The 27,394-nt window shown below is 42.7% G+C and overlaps 1 protein-coding gene across 1 annotated transcript in view; it reads left to right on the forward strand.

Moving 5' to 3' along the window:
* The window catches only part of LOC149439137 (tetraspanin-18), a gene marked incomplete at its 3' end in the record, with an annotated part of 228,869 nt that extends 206,444 nt beyond the window's left edge, over positions 1-22,425 (forward strand). Inside the window, exons 4-6 of the mRNA XM_089659414.1 lie at positions 13,503-13,578; positions 20,137-20,331; positions 22,351-22,425. Of these exons, the coding sequence (XP_089515540.1) occupies positions 13,516-13,578; positions 20,137-20,331; positions 22,351-22,425 (333 nt within the window). The remainder of the gene's footprint in view (positions 1-13,502; positions 13,579-20,136; positions 20,332-22,350) is intronic.
* Between the last annotated feature and the right edge of the window lie 4,969 nt (positions 22,426-27,394).

Consider the following 27,394-nt stretch of genomic DNA (forward strand, 5'->3'; position numbering starts at 1 on the left):
AGGTACCAGGGGCATCTCATGGGGCCCCCTACTGACCCCGGGCCCTCGGGCAGTGCCCGAGTTTCCAAATGGTCAATCCGCCCCTGCTGTCTATACGCTGCTGTGCTAATCTGAAGGCCACACCAAGTTTGGAGGTCTTTAGCTATTGACTCTGCAGACAGTTGGCGACTTCTGCGCACTGTGCGCTTCAGCATGCGCTGACCCCGCTCTGTCATGTGACGTGGCCTACCACTTGGTGGCTGAGTTGCTGTTGTTCCCAGTTGCTTCCACTTTGTTATAATCCCACTAACAGTTGAGCGTGGAATATTTAGTAGCCAGGAAACGTCACGGATGGACTTATTGCACAGGTGGCCACCTATCACGGGACCACGCTTGAAGTCACTGAGCTCCTGAGAGCGACCCATTCTTTCACCAATGTTTGTAGAAGCAGTCTGCATGCCTAGGTGATGATTTTATACACCTGTGGCCATGGAGGGGATTGGAACACCTGAATCACATGATTTGGAGGGCAGGAACAATACTTTTGGCAATATAGTGTAAAAAAACGTGTAAGATAATATATAAAAAAAAATATCATGAAATATAAAATAATATATAAAAAATATACATCATAAAATAATAATATAAAATATTATATAAACATATGCATAATAATATAAATGTATAAAATAATATATACAGCAGCTCCTCGGTTTACGAATTGAATGCATTTTCTGGGTTGTTTCGGACTGCGAAAAATCCGTAAACTCAAACGCGGTTTCCGCTAGGAATGCATTGAAAACCAATTAACCACTAGCCGACCGCGCATAGCCGAATGACGGCTGCACCGCGGCCGGCCAGTTCTGAGTGGACGTCATATGACGTCCTCCCAGAACGCGCTCTCCTGCGCGCCCCAGGGGGCGCGCACCCGGCGATCTCCGTGATCGCTGTGTCCTACGGACACAGCTGATCAGGAGATGTGGTGAAAGGCCGAGCCCACCGGCCTTTTACCACGTGATCAGCGGTGTCCAATGACACGCTGATCACAGGAAAATGCAAGTGCCGGTTCTCGGCTGCACTTTCCTCACGCTGTCAGATCGTGAGGAAAGTACTGCCGAGAACCGGCAGTTGTCACAGCGGGGATCGGCACCGATCATCAGGGCACTGATGATCAGTGCCCTGATGATCGGTGCCCAGCAGTGACCCCCGCATTTCCGGTCAGCAGTGCGCCCACTAGCCCCGCCCACCCATTCCCAGCAGTGCCCCCACCTGTGCCCAGCAGTGCCCCCACCTGTGCCCAGCAGTGCCCCCACCTGTGCCACTCTGCAGTGCCACCCACCTGTGCCCAGAAGTGCCACCCACCTGTGCCCACCCACCTGTGCCCACCAGTGCCACCCACCTGTGCCCACCAGTGCCACCCACATGTGCCCACCCACCAGTGCTGTCCACCAGTGCCACCCACCAGTGCTGCCAGTCAGTGCCACCAGTCAGTGCCCAGGGGTTGTGCCAGTCAGTGCCGCCAGTCAGTGCCCAGAAGTGATGCCAGTCAGTGCCGTCTATCAGTACCCATCATCAGTGTCACCTATCAGTGCCGCCTATCAGTGCTGCATATCAGTGCCGCCTATCCGTGACCCCTAATTAGTGCTGTCTATCAGTGCCGCCTATCCATGCCACCTCATTAGTACTGCCTATCAGTGCCCTTTAGTGCTGCCTATCAGTGCCCATCAGTGCCGCCTATCAGTGCCCATCAGTGCCGCCTCATCAACGCAAATCAGTGAAGGAGAAAAAATACCTGTTTGAAAAATTTTATAAAAGAAACAAACAAACTTTTTTTTTTTTTTCAAATTTTTTGCACTTTTTTTAATTTATAGCACAAAAAGTAAAGCGCCCAGTGGCGATTAAATACCACCAAAAGAAAGCTCTATTTGTGAGAAAAAAATGATCAAAATTTCATATGGGTACAATGTTGCATGACCGCGCAATTGTCAATCAAAGTGCGGCAGCGCTGAAAGCTGAAAATTGGCCTGGTAAGGAAGGGGGTATAAGTGCCCGGTAGGCAAGTGGTTAATCCGTTCCGGAGGTCAGAAAAAAGTAAAAAAAAAAAAAAGTCTTTTATCTGTTCAAAACTCTTTATAAAGTGCACTTTAAAGGCATAAATACAGTACATGTTAAAAGATTTCCAGACTGGCTCCAAAACTTGATGCAAAAACCGCTCTAACACCTCCACACTCGACACCACGTGCTACCCACAGACTCCAGCATGCACGGGGCCGGCGCTATAAACCTCCCAGGCGCAATGTATCCTGCGGAAACTTGCTGCATATTGTGAAAAAAATTCATAAACCGAAGCAATATTTTCAATGGATTTTTATTCGTAAACCAAAAATTACGTTAACCGAGGCGTTCGTAAACCGAGGTACCACTGTAATATAAAATGATATAGAAAAATATGTAAAATAATATGTAATATTAAATAATTTATAAAAAATGTATAAAATACATCATTGGTTGATGTGTTCTTATGTGCCCATATATTCCATGAATCTGACTATTTGCTGCAACTCACCATGTAGGTGGACTATGTTTTCTATATCTCTGTATACTGTTTTTTTTTTACAGATTTTCAATAAAAACATTGAAATATAAAAAAAATATGTCATATAATATGTAATATAATATATAAAATATATTATATACAATTTAATATAAAATATAAAAATATCTAAAATAATATTTAAAATATATAAAATAATCTTTAAAAATATAATATAGTATATAATATAAAAATGACTTGATGGGTGGATGTCCGTCTGAAGGAGTGGGAAATCCTAGGCAGACTGCATGTGGTGCAGAGTCTAAATAACTGAAAGAATTAAAATCCAATGAAAGGGCCAGACTAGGGACAATCCAAATGGGGAAGAAAGAGCGGGATGATGCTGGTCGTGCTCCAGCCAGGAAATGAGGTGAGCTCTGTCTAACTCGCTGCAGCTTCTGATGCATACTGTGAGAAGCGAACAGTGTGCATTGAAAACCAAGTACATTTCAGTAGCTATCGAAGTTTTTTTCCATTCTCGGAACAAAGTCTAGAATGGTGCTGAACTCTCATTGCATCCTTTCGCTCTGGTTGGGAGTATCTGGAAGAGAAAGGCGTCCATACACTGATACAAAGTGACAGGCGGTCTGACACTGTCTGCACCTGTTCATACATGAGCGGAGTTGTCTGCAGACAATTAACCGTCAGTGGAAGCTGCACAGAGAGTGACCCCGGGGTCACTCAGGGTGTTTGATGCTGGGATTCTCCAGCCATTACTGGCCTGACCCCCAGGGGCCCCCCTCCGTCACTCTGACGGGACAATGCGGGATTCCATCTGCTATGCATACGTAAACATAGAAACCATCCGAACATCGTACAAGGCGATGAGTGCTGCGTTTACACCTCTCATCTGCTTCTTCTACGCAGTCGCATTTTTGACACTTTCGAAATTCTTGTCCCTGGAAAACGATATTTTTTTTTCGTGCCATGAATTCCAATTTTTAAATCAGCATCAGCTTGTATATATTTTTATATATAATATTTTATATTACATATTATTTTACATATGTTTATATATTTTATATTACATATTATTTTACATATTTTTATATATCAATTTACATTACATATTATTTTACATATGTTTATATATCATTTTATAATATATATTATTTTACATATGTTTATCATTTTATATTATATATTATTTTACATATGTTTATATATCATTTTATAATATATATTATTTTACATATGTTTATATATCATTTTATATTACATATTATTTTACATATGTTTATCATTTTATATTATATATTATTTTACATATGTTTATATATCATTTTACATTACATATTATTTTACATATGTTTATATATCATTTTATATTACATATTATTTTACATATGTTTATCATTTTATATTATATATTATTTTACATATGTTTATATATCATTTTATAATATATATTATTTTACATATGTTTATCATTTTATATTATATATTATTTTACATATGTTTATATATCATTTTACATTACATATTATTTTACATATGTTTATATATCATTTTATATTATATATTATTTTCTATTACATATTATTTTACATATGTTTATATATCATTTTCTATTACATATTATTTTACATATGTTTATTTATCATTTTCTATTACATATTATTTTACATATGTTTATATATCATTTTATATTATATATTATTTTACATATTTTTATATATCATTTTATATTACATATTATTTTACATATGTTTATATATTATTTTATATTACATATTATTTTACATATGTTTATATATCATTTTATATTATATATTATTTTACATATTTTTATATATCATTTTATATTACATGTTATTTTACATATGTTTATATATTATTTTATATTATATATTATTTTACATATGTTTATATATTATTTTACATTACATATCATTTTACATATTTTTATATATTTTATATTACATATTTTAAATATTTTTATATATCATTTTATATTACATATTTTAAATATTTTTATATATCATTTTATATTATATATTATTTTATACATTTATATTATTATGCATATTTTTAAATAATTTATATTATTATATTATTGAATCCTTCGAACTTGTTTTTGATCCTCTGCATGACGTAAAAGCCCCAGAATGCAGAGATAGAACACAGCGTGCTACGTGCGGCTCATTTACATTGTTGCGATTTAACACACACGTTGCAACCTGTAACAGACAAGGCATGTGTGTAACTTCCCCATAATAAAAATATTATTATTATACAGGATTTATATGGCGCCAACAGTTTGCTCAGAGCTTTACAATATAAAGGGAGACAATACAGCAACAATACAGTTCAATACAAGAGGGATAGGAGGGCCCTGATCCTTGGAGCTTACAATCTATGAGGGAGGGGCTAGTGGTACAAAAGGTAATAACTGTGGGGGATGGACTGGTAGGAGAAGTAGAAGATTCAATTATTAGCTGAAGACAGGATAGGCTTCCCTGAAGAGAGAGGTTTTCAGAGATCGCCTAAACGTGAGCAGTGAGTAGGCGATAGTCTGATAGATTGGGGTAGAGAGTTCCAGAGGATGGGGGAAGCTCTGGAGAAGTCCTGGAGATGAGCGTGGGAGGAGGAGACAAAGGAGCTAGAGAGAAGGAGGTCTTGCGAGGAGCGGAGAGGATGGTTTTGGGTGATATTTGGAGACAAGATTGGTGATGTAATTTGGGGCAGAGTTATAAATGCCTTTATATGTTATTGTGTGCCTTCCCATACTCGCACTATAGTGCAATGTTTTTTACACACAAAAAAAATGGCAGTTCATCTGTCCAATAAGATCTGAAAAATAGCAATTCATCTAAAAAATATCATTTCACCTAGTCCAATAAGATCTGAAAAAAAGACAGGTCAGCTAGTCCAACAAGATCTGAAAAAGAACAGTTTACCCAGTCTTGCAAAATTTAAAAAATATCAGTTCACCCAGTCCAGCAAGATCCAAAAAATGACAGTTCACCCAGCCCAACAAGATCTGAAAAAGAACAGTTCACCTAGTCGAGGGGGTCTCCAAACTATGGCCCTCCAGCTGTTGAAGTACTACAAGTAACATCATGCCTCTGGCAGTCAGAGTCTTGCAAGGTCTTATAGGACTTGCAGTTCCACAACACCTGGAGGGCCATAGTTTGGAGACCCCTGACCTAGTCCAGCAAGATTCAAAAAATGACAGTTCACTAAGCCCAACAAGATCTAAAAAAGAACACTTCACCCTGTCCAGCAAGACCCAAAAAACAACAGTTCACCCAACCCAACAGGATCTGAAAAAAAGAACAGTTCACCCTATCCAGCAAGATCCAAAAAATGACAATTCACCCAGCTGAACAAGATCTGAAAAATGACAGTTCATCTAGTCCAATAAGATCTGAAAAAAGACAGTTCACCTAGTACAACAAGATATAAAAAATGAGAGTAAACCCAGTAAAATAAGACCTTAAAAATAACAGTTATTATTATTATTATTATACAGGATTTATATATTATTATTATTATTATTATTATACAGGATTTATATATTATTATTATTATACAGGATTTATATATTATTATTATTATACAGGATTTATATATTATTATTATTATACAGGATTTATTATTATTATTATTATACAGGATTTATGGCGCCAAACGTTTGCTCAGCGCTTTACAATATAACGGGAGACAATACAGCAACAATACAGTTCAATACAAGAGGGTTAGGAGGGCCCTGATCCTTGGAGCTTACAATCTAAGAGTTCACCAACTCCAACAGGATCTGAAAAATGACAATTCGCCCAGTCCCACAAGATCTGAAAAGTGACAGTTCGCCCAATCCAATGAGATTTAAAATAATGAAAGTTCACCCAATCCAATGAGATTTGAAAATGACAGTTCACCTAGCCAACAGGATCTGAAAAATGACAATTCGCCCAGTCCCACAAGATCTGAAAAGTGACAGTTCGCTCAATCCAATGAGATTTAAAAAATGATAGTTCATCCAAGCCAATGAGATTTGAAATTGACAGTTCACCTAGCCAACAGGAGCTGAAAAATGACAATTCGCCCAATCCCACAAGATCTGAAAAGTGACAGTTCGCCCAATCCAATGAGATTTAAAATAATGACAGTTCACCCAATCCAATGAGATTTGAAAATGACAGTTCACCTAGCCAACAGGAGCTGAGAAATGACAATTCGCCCAGTCCCACAAGATCTGAAAAGTGACAGTTCGCCCAATCCAATGAGATTTAAAATAATGACAGTTCACCCAATCCAATGAAATTTGAAAATGACAGTTCACCTAGCCAACAGGAGCTGAAAAATGACAATTCGCCCAATCCCACAAGATCTGAAAAGTGACAGTTCGCCCAATCCAATGAGATTTAAAATAATGACAGTTCACCCAATCCAATGAGATTTGAAAATGACAGTTCACCTAGCCAACAGGAGCTGAGAAATGACAATTCGCCCATGCCCACAAGATCTGAAAAGTGACAGTTCGCTCAATCCAATGAGATTTAAAAAATGATAGTTCATCCAAGCCAATGAGATTTGAAAATGACAGTTCACCTAGCCAACAGGAGCTGAAAAATGACAATTCGCCCAATCCCACAAGATCTGAAAAGTGACAGTTCGCCCAATCCAATGAGATTTAAAATAATGACAGTTCACCCAATCCAATGAGATTTGAAAATGACAGTTCACCTAGCCAACAGGAGCTGAGAAATGACAATTCGCCCAGTCCCACAAGATCTGAAAAGTGACAGTTCGCCCAATCCAATGAGATTTAAAATAATGACAGTTCACCCAATCCAATGAAATTTGAAAATGACAGTTCACCTAGCCAACAGGAGCTGAAAATAACAATTCACCCAGTCCCACAAGATCTGAAAAGTGACAGTTCGCTCAATCCAATGAGATTTAAAAAATGATAGTTCATCCAAGCCAATGAGATTTGAAAATGACAGTTCACCTAGCCAACAGAAGCTGAAAAATAAGAGTTCACCTCGTCTGAAAAATGACAGTTAGATTCTTTTCCCTGTGTAGAGCTTTGTGAATTGAGCCTAATGCATTAAAAGAAATAGTTGCTGTGTCAATGAGGAGGAACTGGAAATGAAATGAGATATCAGTGTGACATTATTAGCACAGTAACAATGTTAAGTATCACCATTTCCTGATTAATGTCGCTCTTCGCACTTCCCATCTACGTGCTGAACTTTTAGCGGCAATAAGTCTTTTTTTTTTTTGGCGTTCCCGCCCCGCCGACGCCGTGACACTAAGAGGTCCGTAATGCGGATGGGTCCCCACACACCCCTCTTCTCAGCGCACATAAACAGGCAGCGGAATAAAAACACGGGATATAATGTACTGATCCTGCCTTGTGGGCTAAAAGCTTTTCATTAATGATAATGGTGCGCAGCGGCGGGAGCGCTGTAATTAGACTAAGTATACCCGGCTGGCTGCCGCTTTTTACTACATTGTTTCTTCAATGGAAGGTTACTTTATTGACTTTCTCTGTAATTGGATATACATTTTTCTCCCCCCCGATATGTAGGCAAGGCTGGCGTGTCGCTGCATTCGGCATTGTCTTCTATGGGAGTGGGAAGCAGATGGGCATCGCGGGGAACGTTCTGCGTGAGCGCTTTTATCCCAGCGGCGGCAAAAGAAACGTTTTGTTTCATTTTCAGCTTTAATAAATACAATTCGGAGATTAATGTCGAAACGAAACACTGAGGCTAAGTTCACACCTATGCAGCTTGCGTTTGAGCCGTTTCCGCATGGCGTTTTTGCACCTGCGTTTTTTTTTACGTATTTTTGGTTTGTTTTTGATACGTTTTGCGTTTAATTTTTCATATTTTTTTTTTTTTTTAATTTTGTTGCTAGGCAGATTCAAAACGCAAAAAGCAATACCTGCTTTTCTGCAGCGTTTCCATTGAAGTCTATAGAACCAAAACTGCAACTTTTTTGCATTCAAAAAAGTCCCTGACCCTTTCCAAAAAATGCGTCGGGTGAAAGGCCTAGCCTAACCATCTGGATTTACCATTACTTAGCTGCATGTATGAATGCACCTTTGGTCTAGGTTCAGGTTGCGTTTGAGGCGTTTCTGCATTGCATTTTTGCACTATCCTCGGGGTTCTCAGTGACACCCCAGTCTTTGTGTGACATCGGCGTCAAGGGGTTAAAGTGTTACTAAACCCACAACAGTACAATCAGTCTGTATATGTAGTAAAGCATGCTTGTTATACTCACTGTGGAACCTAAGGGGTTAATCCTCTGCATTGTGTAAAAAGGCTGTTTGATCCTGTCTTCTCTGATCCTCCCCTTTTTCAAGCAACCACCTCTTATCTCCTGACTGAACTGTACTGTTCCCAATCCATCTGCTGACAGAACAGAGCCTTGGGGGAAAACTGTACATGCTCAATTTGGTGTGTATTGCTAGAGAGCTTTTTTTCTTGGGAGGGTGCATCAGGACCAATCAGCACTGTCCAGAGGGTCAGGGGTCATGCAGCCTAATAGGACAATCAGCAGAGAATGAAAACTCCTCCTACAAGCTTTAACTAGTGCTCTGCAGGATACTGATAGAAGTCACAAGACTGCTCTTTACTGCTGATGAGAAAAGGTATTTAGCAGTTTATATTTACTAAGATAATTGCATTTCCATGTTCTGTGTACTGTCGGAGACTGGATGTAGTGAATGCAATGGTCCGGGGAGAGCAGATATAGTGAATGCAGGGTCCGGGGAGACCGGATATAGTGAATGCAGGGTCCGGGGAGACCAGATATAGTGAATGCAGGGTCCGGGGAGAGCGGATATAGTGAATGCAGGGTCCGGGGAGAGCGGATATAGTGAATGCAGGGTCCGGGGAGAGCGGATATAGAGAATGCGGGGTACGGGGAGAGCGGATATAGTGAATGCGGGGTCCGGGGAGACCGGATATAGTGAATGCGGGGTCCGGGGAGAGCGGATATAGTGAATGCGGGGTCCGGGGAGAGCGGATATAGTGAATGCGGGGTCCGGGGAGAGCGGATATAGTGAATGCGGGGTCCCGGGAGGCCGGATATAGTGAATGCGGGGTCCGGGGAGACCGGATATAGTGAATGCGGGGTCCGGGGAGACCGGATATAGTGAATGCGGGGTCCGGGGAGACCAGATATAATGAATGCAGGGTCCGGGGAGACCGGATATAGTGAATGCGGGGTCCGGGGAGACCGGATATAGTGAATGCGGGGTCCGGGGAGACCGGATATAGTGAATGCGGGGTCCGGGGAGACCGGATATAGTGAATGCGGGGTCCGGGGAGACCGGATATAGTGAATGCGGGGTCCGGGGAGACCGGATATAGTGAATGCGGGGTCCGGGGAGACCGGATATAGTGAATGCGGGGTCCGGGGAGACCAGATATAGTGAATGCGGGGTCCGGGGAGACCAGATATAGTGAATGCGGGGTCCGGGGAGACCAGATATAGTGAATGCGGGGTCCGGGGAGACCAGATATAGTGAATGCGGGGTCCGGGGAGACCAGATATAGTGAATGCGGGGTCCGGGGAGACCAGATATAGTGAATGCGGGGTCCGGGGAGACCAGATATAGTGAATGCGGGGTCCGGGGAGAGATGATACAGTGAATGCAGGGTCCGGGGAGACTGGATATAGTGAATGCAGGGTCCGGGGAGAGATGATACAGTGAATGCAGGGTCCGGGGAGACTGGATATAGTGAATGCAGGGTCCGGGGAGAGATGATACAGTGAATGCGGGGTCTGGGGAGACCAGAGATAGTGAATGCAGGGTCCGGGGAGACCGGATATAGTGAATGCAGGGTCTGGGGAGACCGGAGATAGTGAATGCAGGGTCCAGGGAGACCGGAGATAGTGAAATGCCCTCTGAAAACTGTTCCACCGCAAATCACTTTTCAGAGGGATGGCAAAAACTGCTGCACACTTGAACGAGCCCTTTAAGATCAGCAATTTTCATTATAATAATCTCTGGTGATCCTTGTTCAGATACTTCCTGTTAGACGCTCTGCATCCTTAATGTGCTTTTGTGTTGTCACTCTGCCACACAGACGTCCGATGGAGACAAGAGGTGTAGTCTCAATTAGAAGACTGCAAGTGAAACGCGTAGATGTCAAGCAAGATTTAGTAGCTGCTCCAAAAAAAAATGGAGAGTGGACCCCCCCCCCCAGGTAGTGGAAATGGGAAGCCTACACCTGGGGTGTCACCGAGGCAGGAAGTGAGGTTAAACATGCCAAGCGGAGCCACAGGGATACAAAAGCTGGCAAAGCATCTGCCACTTCCAGAACTACTTATGGCTGGAGTTCCACTTTAAACTGATTCTCAAGAACAGCACTTCATTTACAAGCCCCAACCAATCATTATTGTCGGATTGTCTGCAGAACGTTTCATTGTTGCTGTTATTCCCGCGCTGATTGGAGTGCAGGACACATATACATCATTAGAGGGCCGGGCGCACTTCACAGATGTAGGAGTGCGTCCTACTGGAAGGACGTGATTACCGGATCAATCAGCGGGGGGTCAGGGTTCCACTTACTCTGATTGGAGTGACGTCTTCATCCCCCGGCGCCTCTCACCGCTGACCTGCGTCTACCCGCCAATCAGCTGCATCCACAACTTCACGGCTCTACCAGCCAGATAATGGGCTTGATTAGATTAAGCTGTGATTAAGTCGTACGGCAAATTTTCTGGACAGGTCGTGGACCTATGAGTGTTAGAAACCTGCGATATCACGCCGCGTCGCCTGAAACAATGTAGCCACTAAAATCTTCATGATGTTTCAAAAGTCAATTCCAAATGAAATCAGCAGCTTTCATAAAAAAAAAATAAAAATCCTGCGATGATGGTCACTTCCTGTTTGAGGTGACAACACTTTGTCCCTATCTAGCAATTGTTTTCCTCTGTTGTCACCTTGTTCAATGCGCTTCCTATTGAGAATGCTAATATAAAGACAGGAATGGCCTACTGTTGTCACCATTAGGAGACACAGGAAAACCTATGTTGTCATTACTGATGTGCATGTAGGAAGTATTTGAAAAGAGGCTGCAGGAGATCGTCAACCTGTTTATTTCCAGTATTTTTAAATCTGCAGCTTTCATTGAAATAATACCAGGTGATCCTGTCATTAAGGTCCTTGTTCAGGTGACAACGTTGTCTCACAGTTTGTGCTCCTTGTTCAGGTACTTCCTGTTTAAGGTGACAACACTTCCTCCCTGCCTCACTATTGTGCTCCTGTGTTGTCACCCTATTCAATGCGCTTCCTATTGAGAATGCTAATATAAAGACAAGAAAGGTCTACTGTTGTCACCATTAACAAACACAGGGGAAGAAAACATGTAGTGATCAATGATGTGCATGTAGGAAGTAGTTGGAAAGAGGCTGCAGGAGATCACCAGCCTATTTGTTATTTCCAGTATTTTTAAATCTGCAGCTTTCATTAAAATACCAGGTGATCCTGACATGAAGGTCCTTGTTCAGGCACTTCCTGTTTAAGGTGACAACACTTCATCCTTCTCACAATTGTGCTCTTGTGTTGTCACCTTGTGCAGGGGGCTTCCTGTAGAGACTACAGATGGCCATATAAAGACATATTATGCAGACATGGTCTTCTGTTGTCACCATTAGGAAACCTGATAAAAGCCATGCAGCCATCGCCGAAATGCATGTAAGTGACAAGTAGCTGCAAAGAGGATGCAGAAGATCAGCAACTTTTATGTTATTTCCAGTATTTTTAAATCTGCAGCTTTCATAAACATTATTATGCCTGGTGATCCTGCCATGAAGGTTCTTATTCAGGCACTTCCTGTGTAAGGTGACAACCCTTCATCCCTATCTCACAGTTTTGCTCCTATGTTGTCACCAGGGGCGGACTGACCATTTGAAAACTTGGGCACTGCCCGAGGGCCCGGGGTCAGTAGGGGGCCCCATGAGATGCGCCTGGTACCTTTTTCGTAGGCTTTTTGAGTTTGGGCGAGGACACAGGGGCCCCATGATCCTCTCTTGCCCGGGGGGCCCCATGAGTTGTCAGTCCGCTCCTGGTTGTCACCTAGGTGCAGTGGGCTTCCTTGACTACGGATGGCCATATAAAGACATTATGCAGGAAAGGTCCACTGGTGCCATCATTTGCAGACCCAACAAATACCAGGCAGCTCTTGCTGGAGTTCATGGAGATAGAAAGCAGCTGCAAAGAGGCTGCAGGAGATCAGCAGCACTGAGATGTAACAAAGGATGAAAAAAATGTGAAAAAAAGAATTTTTATTTAAAAATGCCGTCACCTCCTGCATCCAAACAAACCTACAGCCTGATTGGCTTAGAGTGCTGCCCCTCCCCCTCCCAGTGCTGCTGTTCAAGGAGATTCGAGAAGCCAATATAAAAACAAAGTCAGGTACTTTTGGTAGCTGTGTGTAAATAAAAAAAAAAAAAAAAAAAAAAGCTTTATTGATTTGTGAACACACAAACAGAATAAAATGTGTTTTTTTAGAGCTGAAATCCAGGAGAAGCAAATATCTGGGTGTGCTTTGTTTCTTCCAGATCCTTGCAGTAATCCAGTGTGAGACTTCCTGTAATAAAGACCGCTCACTGCTGCTCTCTCTCCTTGTGCAGGGTGACTGGTCTTGTCTCTGCCCCCTCCTGTAGTTTAGTAGGTGGAGCCTGTTGGGCCCCTCCCACAGCTCTGCTCTCTGCACAGGCTATGAACAGCACAGTGATCAGGTCACTGCTACTTTTACAAGGTAATATCTGGGTTTGTAAAAGCATTTGGTGCCCACAGAGTGCATTTTATGTCCTTTGTGGCTAGTGAGGGAAACAAAAAGAGTTGTTTTGTGTTCAGAGTTCAGTTTTGATCATTTAGGGAACTCGAGCCTTTCTCCCACATATGATGGAAGAAGTACATTGGAACGCCTGTTAACTCCTTATTTTTCTTTTTTGTCGACAGGAGGACAGCCGACATGGAAGGGGATAGCTTAAGCTGCGTGAAATACCTCATGTTCATCTTTAACTTTTTTATATTTGTAAGTATTCATTTTTTTTTTTTACCATTTTTCAGAATAAATAACTGTTTTGCATGCATTGAAAGTCCAACTCTGGGCAATTAAAAAAAAAATCAGGGGGCCCCAGGAAGTGCTAAAAAAAATAAATAATTATAAAAAAAACGGTTCTGGCTGCAGTACTCACCTCCTCTCTGGTGCTGTCCTTTGTCATAATTAATTCCACCACTAGATGTCCTCAGTCTTCCAAGTTAAGGGCTAGCACAGGGGTGGGCAAACTTTTTGACTTGAGGGCCGCAATGGGTTCATATATTGGACCAGGGGGCCGGACCAAGAGTAGATGAATGATGTGTATGTGTCATCCATAGTAAGTATAGTAAGCATAGTAATTAATCCCCCATATAGTAATTCATCCCCCATAGTAATTAATCCCCCATATAGTAATTCATCCCCCATATAGTAATTCATCCCCCATATAGTAATTCATCCCCCCTAGTAATTCATCCCCCCTATAGTAATTCATCCCTCATATAGTAATTCATCCCCCATAGTAATTCATCCCCCATAGTAATTCATCCCCCATAGTAATTCATCCCCCATAGTAATTCATCCCCCATAGTAATTCATCCCCCATATAGTAATTCATCCCCCATATAGTAATTCATCCCCCTATAGTAATTCATCCCCCATATAGTAATTCATCCCCCATAGTAATTCATCCCCCATATAGTAATTCATCCCCCATATAGTAATTCATCCCCCATAGTAATTCATCCCCCATATAGTAATTCATCCCCCATATTAATTCATCCCCCATATTAAGTCCCCAAGTCCCCCCTGTGTCAATTTACTTACCTTTGCTCCGCGCGTTCCTCTCGCCGTGTTCCTGCGCCGTTCCGGTCTTCAGGGCGGACTGTGAGAGGAGCCTAGCTCCCCTCCCCTCACGTTCGTCACGCTGCCCCGCCTACACACATCCTGACAGCCAATGTATCACGCTCTGCGGGCCGGATTAAAAGGTCCGCTGGGCTGTATACGGCCCGCGGGCCGAAGTTTGCCCATTGCTGGGCTAGCATCATATAAAGACTTTATACGGGGTCTCCCTGCGGGTTCAGGGGTTAATGGACCCGCCCACGAGGAGTTGTAAGAGAACAGAAATCCTCATGTCACATGACCAACCTGGAAAAATATTTTAAAAATGTATAAAGTACAGGGGGAGTGATGAGCACTTGGGGGAGAGGGAAGGGGGAGGGGTGGGATTGGGGGGGATGGGGGACTTGGGGTTGAATGAGGAGGAATGAAGTTACTATTATTTTTATTATACAGGATTTATATAGTGGCATCAGTTTGCTCAGCACTTTACAATATAAGGGAGACAGTACAATTACAATACATTTCAATACAGAAGGAATAGGAGGGCCCGGCCCGAGGAGCTTACAATCTAAAGGAAGGGGGAGGGGATACAAAAGGTGATAGCTGCGGGGGATGATCTGGTGGAGGTGATTCAAGTACAGTTCTTAGGTGGAGGTGGGGTAGGCTTCCCTGGAGAAGTGAGTTTTCAAAGATCTCCTAAAGGCAGACAGGGTGGGGGCTGACCAGACATACTGTGGTAAGGGAGTTCCAGAGGATGGGAGAGGCTCTGGAGAAGTTACATTTGTAATTTGCACCTAAAAACCTTTTTTTTAATTATTTTTTTTTTCAAGCCTTTCAGATCCTTACTTGTTTGCTGTTCCATATTTTTCTTTATTGCATTTCATATATGGACTTAGCTGCATACAATTAGTATTTCTTCTTAAATCTCATGCTTTCAAAAAACACATGTAGTAGTATGATATATCCGGCAACCTTGAAGTCCTAACCTCTGACCTCTGCCTTCTGTTGTCCTGGGCTTTGAAAGGGTTCTTCACAAACCAGTGTAAATACTGCATTGTTTACATTTAGCTGGTCTGTAGTCTGCACTGATGAGGGATCAGATATCCCCTCTGGGTGTGCATTCTGGAATCTGCTGTAATAGTTGTGAACATGTAATAGGGAAGGGACTGGGCTTGGATGCTGTTAGCAGTTTGTTGTCTCCACTTACTACACCAGTGCATTGCAGTGTGACACTCAGCATTGTCATGTGTGATGTCATGGAGGTGATTCCGTTAAGTGTGGGAACATTTCTGTTTGCCAAGACAGCTTCCTTTTCATTCCACCAACCTCCAAGTCTTCATCCCCTATGAAAGGTGTTCATTCTTCGTGAGTGGTCCATATCACTCCATAACCCGTCCCTATCTCCAGCATGATCGGCTCTTGCATGAGTGATCCTCATTCTTCCACAACCTGTCCTCATCCTCCCATGACCCATCTTTATCTCCTATGAGTGGTCTTCATCTCCATGACCCATCTTCATTCCCCATGACCCATTCTCATCCCCCAATGAGTGGTCCTTATTCCTCCACAACATGTCCTCATCACCCCATGACTCATCCTCATCCCCCATGACCCACCTTTATCTCCTATGAGTGGGCTTCATCTCCATGACCAATCTTCATTCCCCATGACCCATTCTCATCCCCCCATGAGTGGTCCTTATTCCTCCACAACCTGTCCTCATCACCCCATGACTCATCCTCATCCCCCATGACCCATCTTTATCTCCTATAAGTGGTCTTCATCTCCATGACCCATCTTCATTCCCCAAGACCCATTCTCATCCCCCCTGTGACTGGTTCTCATTCCCCCATGAGCATTCCTCATCCCCTATGACAGATCCTTGTCTCCTGATGACTCATCCTCACCCCCCCCCCCCCCATTACCCATCTTTATCCCCATGAACTGTCCTCATTCTCCTCATGAATGGTCCTCATTCCTCCACAACCTGTCCCCCCATGACTCATCCTCATCCCCCCATGACCCATCTTTATACCCATGAGTGATCCTCATCCCCATGACCCATCTTCATCCCCCCATGAGTGGTCCTTATTCCTCCACAACCTGTCCTCATCACCCCATGACTCATCCTCATCCCCCATGATCCATCCTTATCTCCTATGAGTGGTCTTCATCTCCATGACCCATCTTCATTCCCCCATGACCCGTTCTCATCCCCCTGTGACTGGTTCTCATTCCCCCATGAGCATTCCTCATCCCCTATGACTGATCCTTATCTCCTGATGACTCATCCTCATCCTCCGTATTACCCATCTTTATCCCCCATAATCTGTCCTCATTCTCCCCATGAATGGTCCTCATTCCTCCACAACCTGTCCTCATCCCCCCATAAGCCATCTTTATACCCATGAGTGGTCCTCATCCCCATGACCCATACTCATCCCCCCATGAGTGGTCCTTATTCCTCCACAACCTGTCCTCATCAACCCATGACTCATCCTCATCCCCCATGACCCATCCTCATCCTCCATGACCCATCCTCATCCCCATGAGTGGTCCTCTATCCAATAACCCGTCTTCATCCACCCATGAGTGGTCCTTATTCTTCCACAACCTGTCCTCATCACCCCATGACTCATCCTCATCCCCCATGACCCATCTTTATACCCATGAGTGGTCCTCATCCCCCATGACCTATCCTCAACCCCCCATGAGTGGTCCTTATTCCTCCACAACCTGTCCTCATCACCCCATGACTCATCCTCATCCCCCATGACTCATCCTCATCCCCATCCCCCATGACCCATCCTTATCCCCATGAGTGATCCTCTATCCAATGACCCGTCTTCATCCACCCATGAGTGGTCCTTATTCTTTTACAACCTGTCCTCATCACCCCATGACTCATCCTCATCCCCCATGACCCATCTTTATCCCCATGAGTGGTCCTCTATCCAATGACCCGTCTTCATCCACCCATGAGTGGTCCTTATTCTTCCACAACCTGTCTTCATCACCTCGTGACCCATATTTTTCCCCCATGAGTGGTCCTTATTACCATGATCCATCTTCATTCCCCAAAAACCTTCCTCATCCCTCCATGAGTGGTCCTCATTCCTCCGCAACTTGTCCTCATCACCCCATGACCCAATCTCATCCTCCCCCGTGACTGGCCCTCATCCCCCCATGGCCCTTCTTTATCCCCATTACCTGCCCTAATCCTCCCATGAGTGGTCCTCATTCCTCCACAACCTGTCTTCATCACCCCATGACTCTTCCATATCCCCCTATGACTTATCTTTGTCCACCATAATTGGTCTTTATTACCATGACCCGTCCTCATATCCCCCTATGAGTGGTCCTCATTCCTCCGCAACTTGCCTTCATCATCCCATGACCCATTCTCATCCCCCCCCATTACTGGTCCTCTTTCCATATGACCGATCCTTAACACCCCTTGACTCATCCTCCCGCCATGACCCATATTTATCCCTTCTTGAGTGGTCCTTATTCCTCCACAATCTGTCCTCATCACGCCATCACTCATCCTCATCCCCCTATGACCCATCTTTATCCCCCATGAGTGGTCCTTATTCATCCCATTCTCATCCCCCCATGACCCATTCTCACCCCCCCCTCCGTGGCTGGTCCTCTTTCCTTATGATCAGTCCTTATCACCCCATGACTCGTCCTCCTCTCCCCATGACCCATCTTTATCCCCATGAGACGTCCTCATCCCCTCATGAGGGGTCCTCATCTTTTCATGTGACTGGTCCTCATTCCCTATGACCGATGTCATCACCCAATGACTCATCCTCATCCCCCATGACTCATCTTTATCCCCATGACCTGTCTTCACCCACCCATCCACCCACCCACCAGTGGTCCTTATTCCTCCACAACCTGTCCTTATCACCCCATGATTCGTCCTCATCTCCCTATGACCCATCTTTATCCCCATGACCTGTCTTCAACCACCCACCCACCAGTGGTCCTTATTCCTCCACAACCTGTCCTTATCACCCCATGATTCGTCCTCATCCCCCTATGACCCATCTTTATCCCCATGACTTGTCTTCACCCCCCCACCCATGAGTGGTCCTTATTTCTCCACAACCTGTCCTCATCACCCCATGATTTGTCCCCATCCCCCTATGACCCATCCTTATCCCCCATGAGTTGTCCTAACCTGCCCATGACCCATTTTTGTCCCGCCTTTTCTCCTGTGTGTTGTGACTATCTGGGTGGAAGCAGAATCTTGAATGGTGGGTGCAGCAGAGTACAGATAGCTCTGTATATTGTAAAGTGCTGAGCAAACTGTTGGCGCTATATAAATCCTGTATAATAATAATAATAATAATAATAATATATGAATCCTGTATAATAATAATATATAAATCCTGTATAATAATATATAAATCCTGTATAATAATAATATATAAATCCTGTATAGTAATAATAATAATAATATAAATCCTGTACAATAATAATAATATATAAATCCTGTATAATAATAATAATAATAATATATAAATCCTGTGTAATAATAATATATAAATCCTGTATAGTAATAATAATAATAATATATAAATCCTGTATAATAATAATAATATAAATCCTGTAAAATAATAATAATAATATATAAATCCTGTATAATAATAATATATAAATCCTGTACAATAATATCTAAATCCTGTATAATAATAATAATATCTAAATCCTGTATAATAATAATAATATCTAAATCCTGTATAATAATAATAATAATAATAATATCTAAATCCTGTATAATAATAATATATAAATCCTGTACAATAATAATAATAATAATATATAAATCCTGTATAATAATAATAATATATAAATCCTATATAATAATAATATATAAATCCTGTATAATAATAATATATAAATCCTGTATAATAATAATAATATATAAATCCTATATAATAATAATATATAAATCCTGTATAATAATATATAAATCCTGTATAATAATAATAATATATAAATCCTGTATAATAATAATATATAAATCCTGTATAATAATAATAATATATAAATCCTATATAATAATAATATATAAATCCTGTATAATAATAATATATAAATCCTGTATAATAATAATAATATATAAATCCTATATAATAATAATATATAAATCCTGTATAATAATATATAAATCCTGTATAATAATAATAATAATATATAAATCCTATATAATAATAATATATAAATCCTGTATAATAATATATAAATCCTGTATAATAATAATAATAATATATAAATCCTGTATAATAATAATATATAAATCCTGTATAATAATAATAATATATAAATCCTGTATAATAATAATAATATATAAATCCTATATAATAATAATATATAAATCCTGTATAATAATAATAATATATAAATCCTGTATAATAATAATAATAATATATAAATCCTATATAATAATAATATATAAATCCTGTATAATAATATATAAATCCTGTATAATAATAATAATAATATATAAATCCTGTATAATAATAATAATATATAAATCCTATATAATAATAATATATAAATCCTGTATAATAATAATAATATATAAATCCTGTATAATAATAAAAAAATAGATCAGACAAATCACGTAGCATTACCCATGTAGCAGCTTTCTTTTATTCCTACTCTGTTAACACATCTCCCACCTCCGCTTCCTCCTAGCTCGGCGGAACGTTTCTGCTCGGACTCGGGGTTTGGGTAATCGTTGACCCCACCGGTTTCCGGGAAATCATAGCTGCAAACCCCTTGATGTTCATGGGCGCCTACCTGGTTCTGGCCATGGGGGCCATGTTGTTTCTTCTCGGCTTCCTGGGCTGCTGTGGAGCCATCCGTGAGAACAAGTGCCTTCTGTTGTTTGTAAGTAGCTTTGTTATAATATTACTAAAGAAAATATCCTCCAGGTAATAATCGAAACCAGTGGTCTCCAAACTGTGACCCGGGGACCAGATGTGGCCCTTCGCTTGCTTTTATCTGACCCGTGGGGCAATATTTCATCCTCAGACCCCAACAATGGGGCATAATTCCCTCCACTAAAACCAATGAAGGGGCACAATTCCTCTCAATGACATTAACGATGGGGCACAGTTTCTCCCAATGACACCAATGATGGGGCACAGTTCCTCCCAATGATGGGGTGCAGTTCCTCCCAATAACACCAATGATGGGGCACAATTTCTCCCAATGACACCAATGATGGGGCACAGTTTCTGCCAATGACACCAATGATGGGGCATAGATCCTCACAATGATGGGGCATAGTTCCTCCCAATGATGGGGTGCAGTTCCTCCCAATAACACCAATGATGGGTCACAATTTCTCCCAATGACACCAATGATGGAGTACAATTTCTCCCAATGACACCAATGATGGGGCACAGTTTCTTCCAATGACACCAATGATGGGGCACAGTGATTGGGCACAGTTCCTCCCAATGATAAGGCACAGTTCCTCCCAATGACACCAATGATGGGGCACAATTTCTCCCAATGACACCCATGATGGGGCACAGTTCCTCCCAATGATGAGGCACAGTTCCTCCCAATGACACCAATGATGGGGCACAATTTCTCCCAAATACACCAATGATGGGGCACAGTTCCTCCTAATGACGAGGCACAGTTCCTCCCAATGACACCAGTGACGGGGCACAGTTTCTCCCAATGACACCAGTGACGGGGCACAGTTTCTCCCAATGACATTATGATGGGGCACAGTTCCTCTCAATGACACCAATGATGAGGCACAGTTCCTCCCAATTACACCAATGACGGGGCACAGTTTCTCCCAATGACACCAATGATGGGGCACAGTTCCTCCAAATGACACCAATGATGAGGCACAGTTCCTCTCAATGACACCAATGATGAGACACAGTTCCTCCCAATTACACCAATGACGGGGCACAGTTCCTCCCAATGGCACCAATGATGGGGCACAGATCCTCACAATGATGGGGCACAGTTCCTCCCAATGGCACCAATGATGGGGCACAGATCCTCACAATGATAGGGCACAGTTCCTCCCAATGATGGGATGCAGTTTCTCCCAATGACACCAATGATGGGGCACAATTTCTCCCAATGACACGAATGATGGGGCACAGTTCCTTCCAATGATGAGGCACAGTTCCTCCCAATGACAACAAAGATGGGGCACAATTTCTCCCAATTACACCAATGATGGGGCACAATGTATCCTAATTACACCAATGATGGGGCACTTTTCCTCCCAATGATGAGGCACAGTTCCTCCCAATGATGAGGCACAGTTCCTCCCAATGATGAGGCACAGTTCCTCCCAATGATGAGGCACAGTTCCTCCCAATGATGAGGCACAGTTCCTCCCAATGATGAGGCACAGTTCCTCCCAATGATGAGGCACAGTTCCTCCCAATGATGAGGCACAGTTCCTCCCAATGACACCAATGATGGGGCACAATCTCTCCCAATGACACCAATGATGGGGCACAGTTCCTCCCAATGACACCAATGATGGGGCACAATTTCTCCCAATGACACCAATGATAGGGCACAATTTCTCCCAATGACACCAATTGGAGATCAAAGTGTCTGGTAAGAGGCTTATTTTTTCTTTTGTATCAAGCATTTGTGGACACCTTTGCACTTTCCGTTGGAGGATTTCTTTAGCACACAGCACTGTGTTATTGGACTTTGGGACGTTTAATTATTTAATATATGAATGTGGACTTATATCATTTTAATTTCTGCACATTTTTCATGTAGCAGCATTTATTTGATTGATTATTGTTTATAATTATTTAGTGTACAGCGCACTCATTTATTATATACTTTTCTGAAGACTCACTGACCCGACAGAGTGCTAATCATCATCAATGTCCCCGTTTTCTCTTCCAGTTCTTCATGTTCATTCTGGTTATTTTCCTGGCAGAACTCTCGGCTGCAATTTTGGCGTTCCTGTTCAGGGAGAACGTAAGTGTGGCAGAGCCGTACTGATCAGAATCTAGTGGTGTCTGGTGGCCGACGAGATTTCTAACCAATTCTTCCATGTCTGTGTGTGGTCACTATCGGACTGCATCAATCTCAGGATACTAAGGCTTGGTTCACACCAATGCGTTTTGCAGAAACACACTACAGTCCTTAACATGGTTTCCTATGGGACATGTTCACATCTTTGCGTTTTCAGCTGCTGGGTTTTTTTAAAGGGACAGGAACGTTTTGCAGCAGATTGCATTTTTGCTGCAATAGACTTCAATGGAACCGCACCGAAAACACAAGCGTTTTGCATTTTATTTTGGCCAATAGGAAAGTATTGAGTGCGACTTTGGTGCGACTTTACACTCTCTGGCACTCGAGTCACATCAAAGTAGTGCAGGAACATTTTCAAAGTCACAGAGGCTTTGATGCAACTTTACACTGTCTGACACTCAAGTCTCAAAGTAGTTGAGGAACTTTTTCAAACTCTGTGACTTTGAAAAAATTCCTGCACTACTTTGATGTGACTCTACACTCTCTGGTACTCAGGTCGCATCAAAGTAGTTCAGGAACTTTTTCAAACTCTGTGACTTTGAAAAGATTCCTGCACTACTTTGATGCGACTCTACACTCTCCGGTACTCAGGTCGCATCAAAGTAGTTCAGGAACTTTTTCAAACTCTGTGACTTTGAAAAAGTTCTTGTACTACTTTGATGCGACCTGAGTGCCAGAGAGTGTAGAGTCGCATTAAAGTAGTGCAGGAACTTTTTCAAAGTCACAGAGTTTGAAAAAGTTCCTCAACTACTTTGAGACTTGAGTGTCAGACAGTGTAAAGTTGCATCAAAACCTCTGTGACTTTGAAAAGATTCCTGCACTACTTTGATGAGACTCTACACTATCTGGCACTCAGGTTGCATCAAAGTCACATCAAAGTAAAGAAGGAACATTTTCAAAGTCGCTGCGAATGTAAAAAGATTCCTGCACTACTTTAATGCGACTGTACACTCTCTGATGTGACTTTGATGTGACCTGAGTGCCAGAGAGTGTAGAGTCACATTAAAGTAGTGCAGGAATCTTTTTAAATGTCACAGAGACTTTGATGCAACTTTACACTGTCTGGCACTCAAGTCTCAAAGTAGTTCAGAAACATTTTCAAAGTCTCTATAACTTTGAAAGGATTCCTGCACTACTTTAATGTGACTCTACACTCTCTGGCACTCAGGTCGCATCAAAGTAGTGCAGGAACTTTTTCAAAGTCACAGAGTTTGAAAAAGTTCCTGAACTACTTTGATGTGACTTTGATGCGACCTGAGTGCCAAAGTAGTTCAGGAGCTTTTTCAAACTCTGACTTTGAAAAAGTTCCTGCACTACTTTGATGCAACCTGAGTGCCAGAGAGTGTAGAGTCGCATTAAAGTAGTGCAGAAATCTTTTCAAAGTTATAGAGACTTTCAAAAAATGTTTCTGCACTACTTTGAGACTTGAGTGCCAGACAGTGTAAAGTTGCATCAAAGTCTCTGTGACATTTGAAAAGATTTCTGCACTACTTTAATGCGACTCTACACTCTCTGGCACTCAGGTCACATCAAAGTCACATCAAAGTAGTTCAGGAACTTTTTCAAACTCTGTGATTTTGAAAAAGTTCTTGCACTATTTTGATGCGACCTGAGTGCCAGAGAGTGTAGAGTCGCATTAAAGTAGTGCAGGAATCTTTTCAAAGTCACAGAGACTTTGAAAATGTTCCTGCACTACATTGAGACTTGAGTGCCAGACAGTGTAAAGTTGCATCAAAGTTTCTGTGACTTTGAAAAGATTCCTGCACTACGTTGATGCGACTCTATACTCTCTGGCACTCAGGTCGCATCAAAGTCACATCAAAGCAAAGCAGGAACATTTTCAAAGTCGCTGCGACTTTGAAAAGGTTCCTGCACTACTTTAATGCGACTCTACACTCTCTGGCACTCAGGTTGCATCAAAGTCACATCAAAGTAGTTCAGGAATTTTTTCAAACTCTGTGACTTTGAAAAGATTCCTGCACTACTTTAATGTGACTCTACACTCTCTGGCACTCAGGTTGCATCAAAGTCACATCAAAGTTGTTCAGGAACTTTTTCAAACTCTGTGACTTTGAAAAGGTTCCTGCACTACTTTGATGTAACTCTGGCACTCAGGTCACATCAAAGTCACATCAAAGTCATGCAGGAACATTTTCAAAGTACTACTTTGATGTGATTTTGATGCGACTTGAGTGCCAGAGAGTATAAAGTTGCATCAAGGTCACACTAAATACTTTACTATTGGAAAAAAAAACCCATAATGCATCAAAAACACGTAAAAAAGTGTTAAAAAATGCAAAATAAACTGCAAAATGGGTCAGAAAAAAGCACATTAATCGCAACATGCATAGGTGTGAACAAGGCCTTCGAAGATGTACATGCATTTACACCAACCATGAAAAGAAATGTACACTCCGACACTAGATGAATAGAATGTATATGCTCTTACAACAGCCAGGGCCACTGTTAGAAATCACGGGGCCCCTACAGCCTACCTGACAGGGTCCCCTCCCCCCAAAAATATCAAATGTTATTTTTGCTAAAACTACATTAAAGTCATTATTAGCAGACACAAGCAGAACATCTAAATGTAAAAGAGAAAACTGTACTGTGTTAATAAATAAAGCTGTGTGTGTGTGATTGAGGTATTGGGGCTCATTCACATGGGCGCTGTGGCCTGTACAGTGTGGATCAGTGTGGTTTTTTTATGTGGCTTTTTTTTTTTACAATTTTATTTTTTATTTGTATTTCTTTATTATTTTTACCTTTTTCTTTATTTTTTTTTTTACACTTTTAATTTTTATTATCTTTTTCAAAATTGTTTAGAAACTTTTTTACAATTATATTTTTTTTAGAATTATTATTATTTTTTTTTTTTTAGCAAAGCCCTTTTGTGGGGGGAGGCTTTGGTGAAATATCATGGGTCTAAACAGACCCCTAATGTCTCACTTTTGAGACAAAGTGATTGAGGGCACAGTCCTCGCTGTCTGTCTTTGCAGCCTCAGCTGCACAGAATGAATGAACAAACTGAAGCATAGTAGAAGCATAGTAGATACAGTTTGCTATGCCTCAGTTATGAATGAACACTGTGAGTGACAAGTACCAATCACTCGCTGTGTTAATTTCCACCGCTCTCTATCCTGAAAGGATCCCCTGCAGCAGCCGACGAGAGAGAAAGGGGCGGAAGCACGCACCACTTGGGAAGAGGACCATGGGAGCACACGTTGGGGCCCGATCAGCAGAAGGAAGGGCAATCTGGACAGGAGGGATGTTGGAAATGACTTTTACTAGGACTGTTCCCCTGTAGTTTTCCCCTTCAGCAGCTGAAAGATGTGGGAGGATAAGGAAAAAAAGTCACTTTTTCAGATGCTGCATAGGGGAGCTACAGGGGATCGGTTCCAGCCAATACCGCCTCTGCCACCCCTCCTGTCCAGGTTTCCCTTCCCTTTGCTTGTCAGCTGCCTGGGTCCTGTACAGGGGGACTGGTGGTACTGCTTTATTGGTGGCCCTGACAACAGCCACTAAGCAGGCCTGTCTGAATAGCATCATGGGCCCCTGGGCAAAGTAATGCTCTGGGGCCCCAACAAGCCTTCCCCAATTTACGCACGTGCTGTCAAGAATTAAAGTATAAAAAGTTGATAGAATTAAACATATATATAAATTAGTACTTTCAATAAAATCAATTTTAAACAATAAGAAAACATGCTATAAATCAAAGACTAATCAACACAAAGGGCACAGTACAGGGGGGTGGCAGAAGGGCACAATACAGGGGAGATTAGGAGGGCACAGTACATGGGGATCAGGAGGGCACAGTACAGGGGGGTGGCAGAAGGGCACAATACAGGGGGGATCAGGAGGGCACAGTACAGGGGGATCAGGAGGGCACAGTATAGGGGGATGGCAGAAGGGCACAATACAGGGGGATCAGGAGGGCACAGAACAGGGGGGATCAGGAGGGCACAGAACAGGGGGGATCAGGAGGGCACAGTACAGGGGGGTGGCAGAAGGGCACAGTACAGGGGAGATCAGGAGGGCACAGTACAGGGGGAGGCAGAAGGGAACAGTACAGGGGGATCAGGAGGTCACAGTACAGGGGAGATCAGGAGGGCACAGTACAGGGGGGAGTCAGGATGGCACAGAACAGGGGGGATCAGGAGGGCACACTATAGGGGGTAGTCAGGAGGGCACAGTACAGGGGGGAGTCAGGATGGCACAGTAGAGGGGGGATCAGGAGGGCACACTATAGGGGGGGATCAGGAGGGCACAATACTGGGATCAGGAGGGCACAGTACAGGGGGGATCAAGGGGGCACAGTACAGGGGGAGTCAGGAGGGCACAGTACAGGGGGGATCAGGAGGGAACAGTACAGGGGGGAGTCAGGATGGCACAGTACAGGGGGGATCAGGAGGGCACACTATAGGGGGGAGTCAGGAGGGCACAATACTGGGATCAGGAGGGCACAGTACAGGGGCATCGGGAGGGCACAGTACAGGGGGAGTCAGGATGGCACAGTACAGGGGGGATCAGGAGGCACACTATAGGGGGGGATCAGGAGGGCACAATACTGGGATCAGGAGGATACAGTACAGGGGGGATCAAGGGGGCACAGTACAGGGGAATCAGGAGGGCACAGTATAATGGGATCAGGAAGTCACAGTACAGGGGGATCAGGAAGTCACAGTACAGGGGGATCAGGGGGGGGCATAGTACATGGTGGATCAGCAGGGCACAGTACAGGGGGGATCAGCAGGGCACAGTACAGGGGGATCAGCAGGGCACAGTACGGGGGGGAATCAGCAGGGCACAGTACGGGGGGAATCAGGAGGGCACAGTACAGGGGGGATCAGCAGGGCACAGTACAGGGGGGGATCAGGATGACACAATACTGGGATCAGGAGGGCACAATACG

This window comes from Staurois parvus, unplaced genomic scaffold (genome assembly GCF_062004578.1).
Source record: "Staurois parvus isolate SC_StPar_1 unplaced genomic scaffold, SC_StPar_1.0 ptg001155l, whole genome shotgun sequence".
Classification (NCBI taxonomy): Eukaryota; Metazoa; Chordata; class Amphibia; order Anura; family Ranidae; genus Staurois; species Staurois parvus.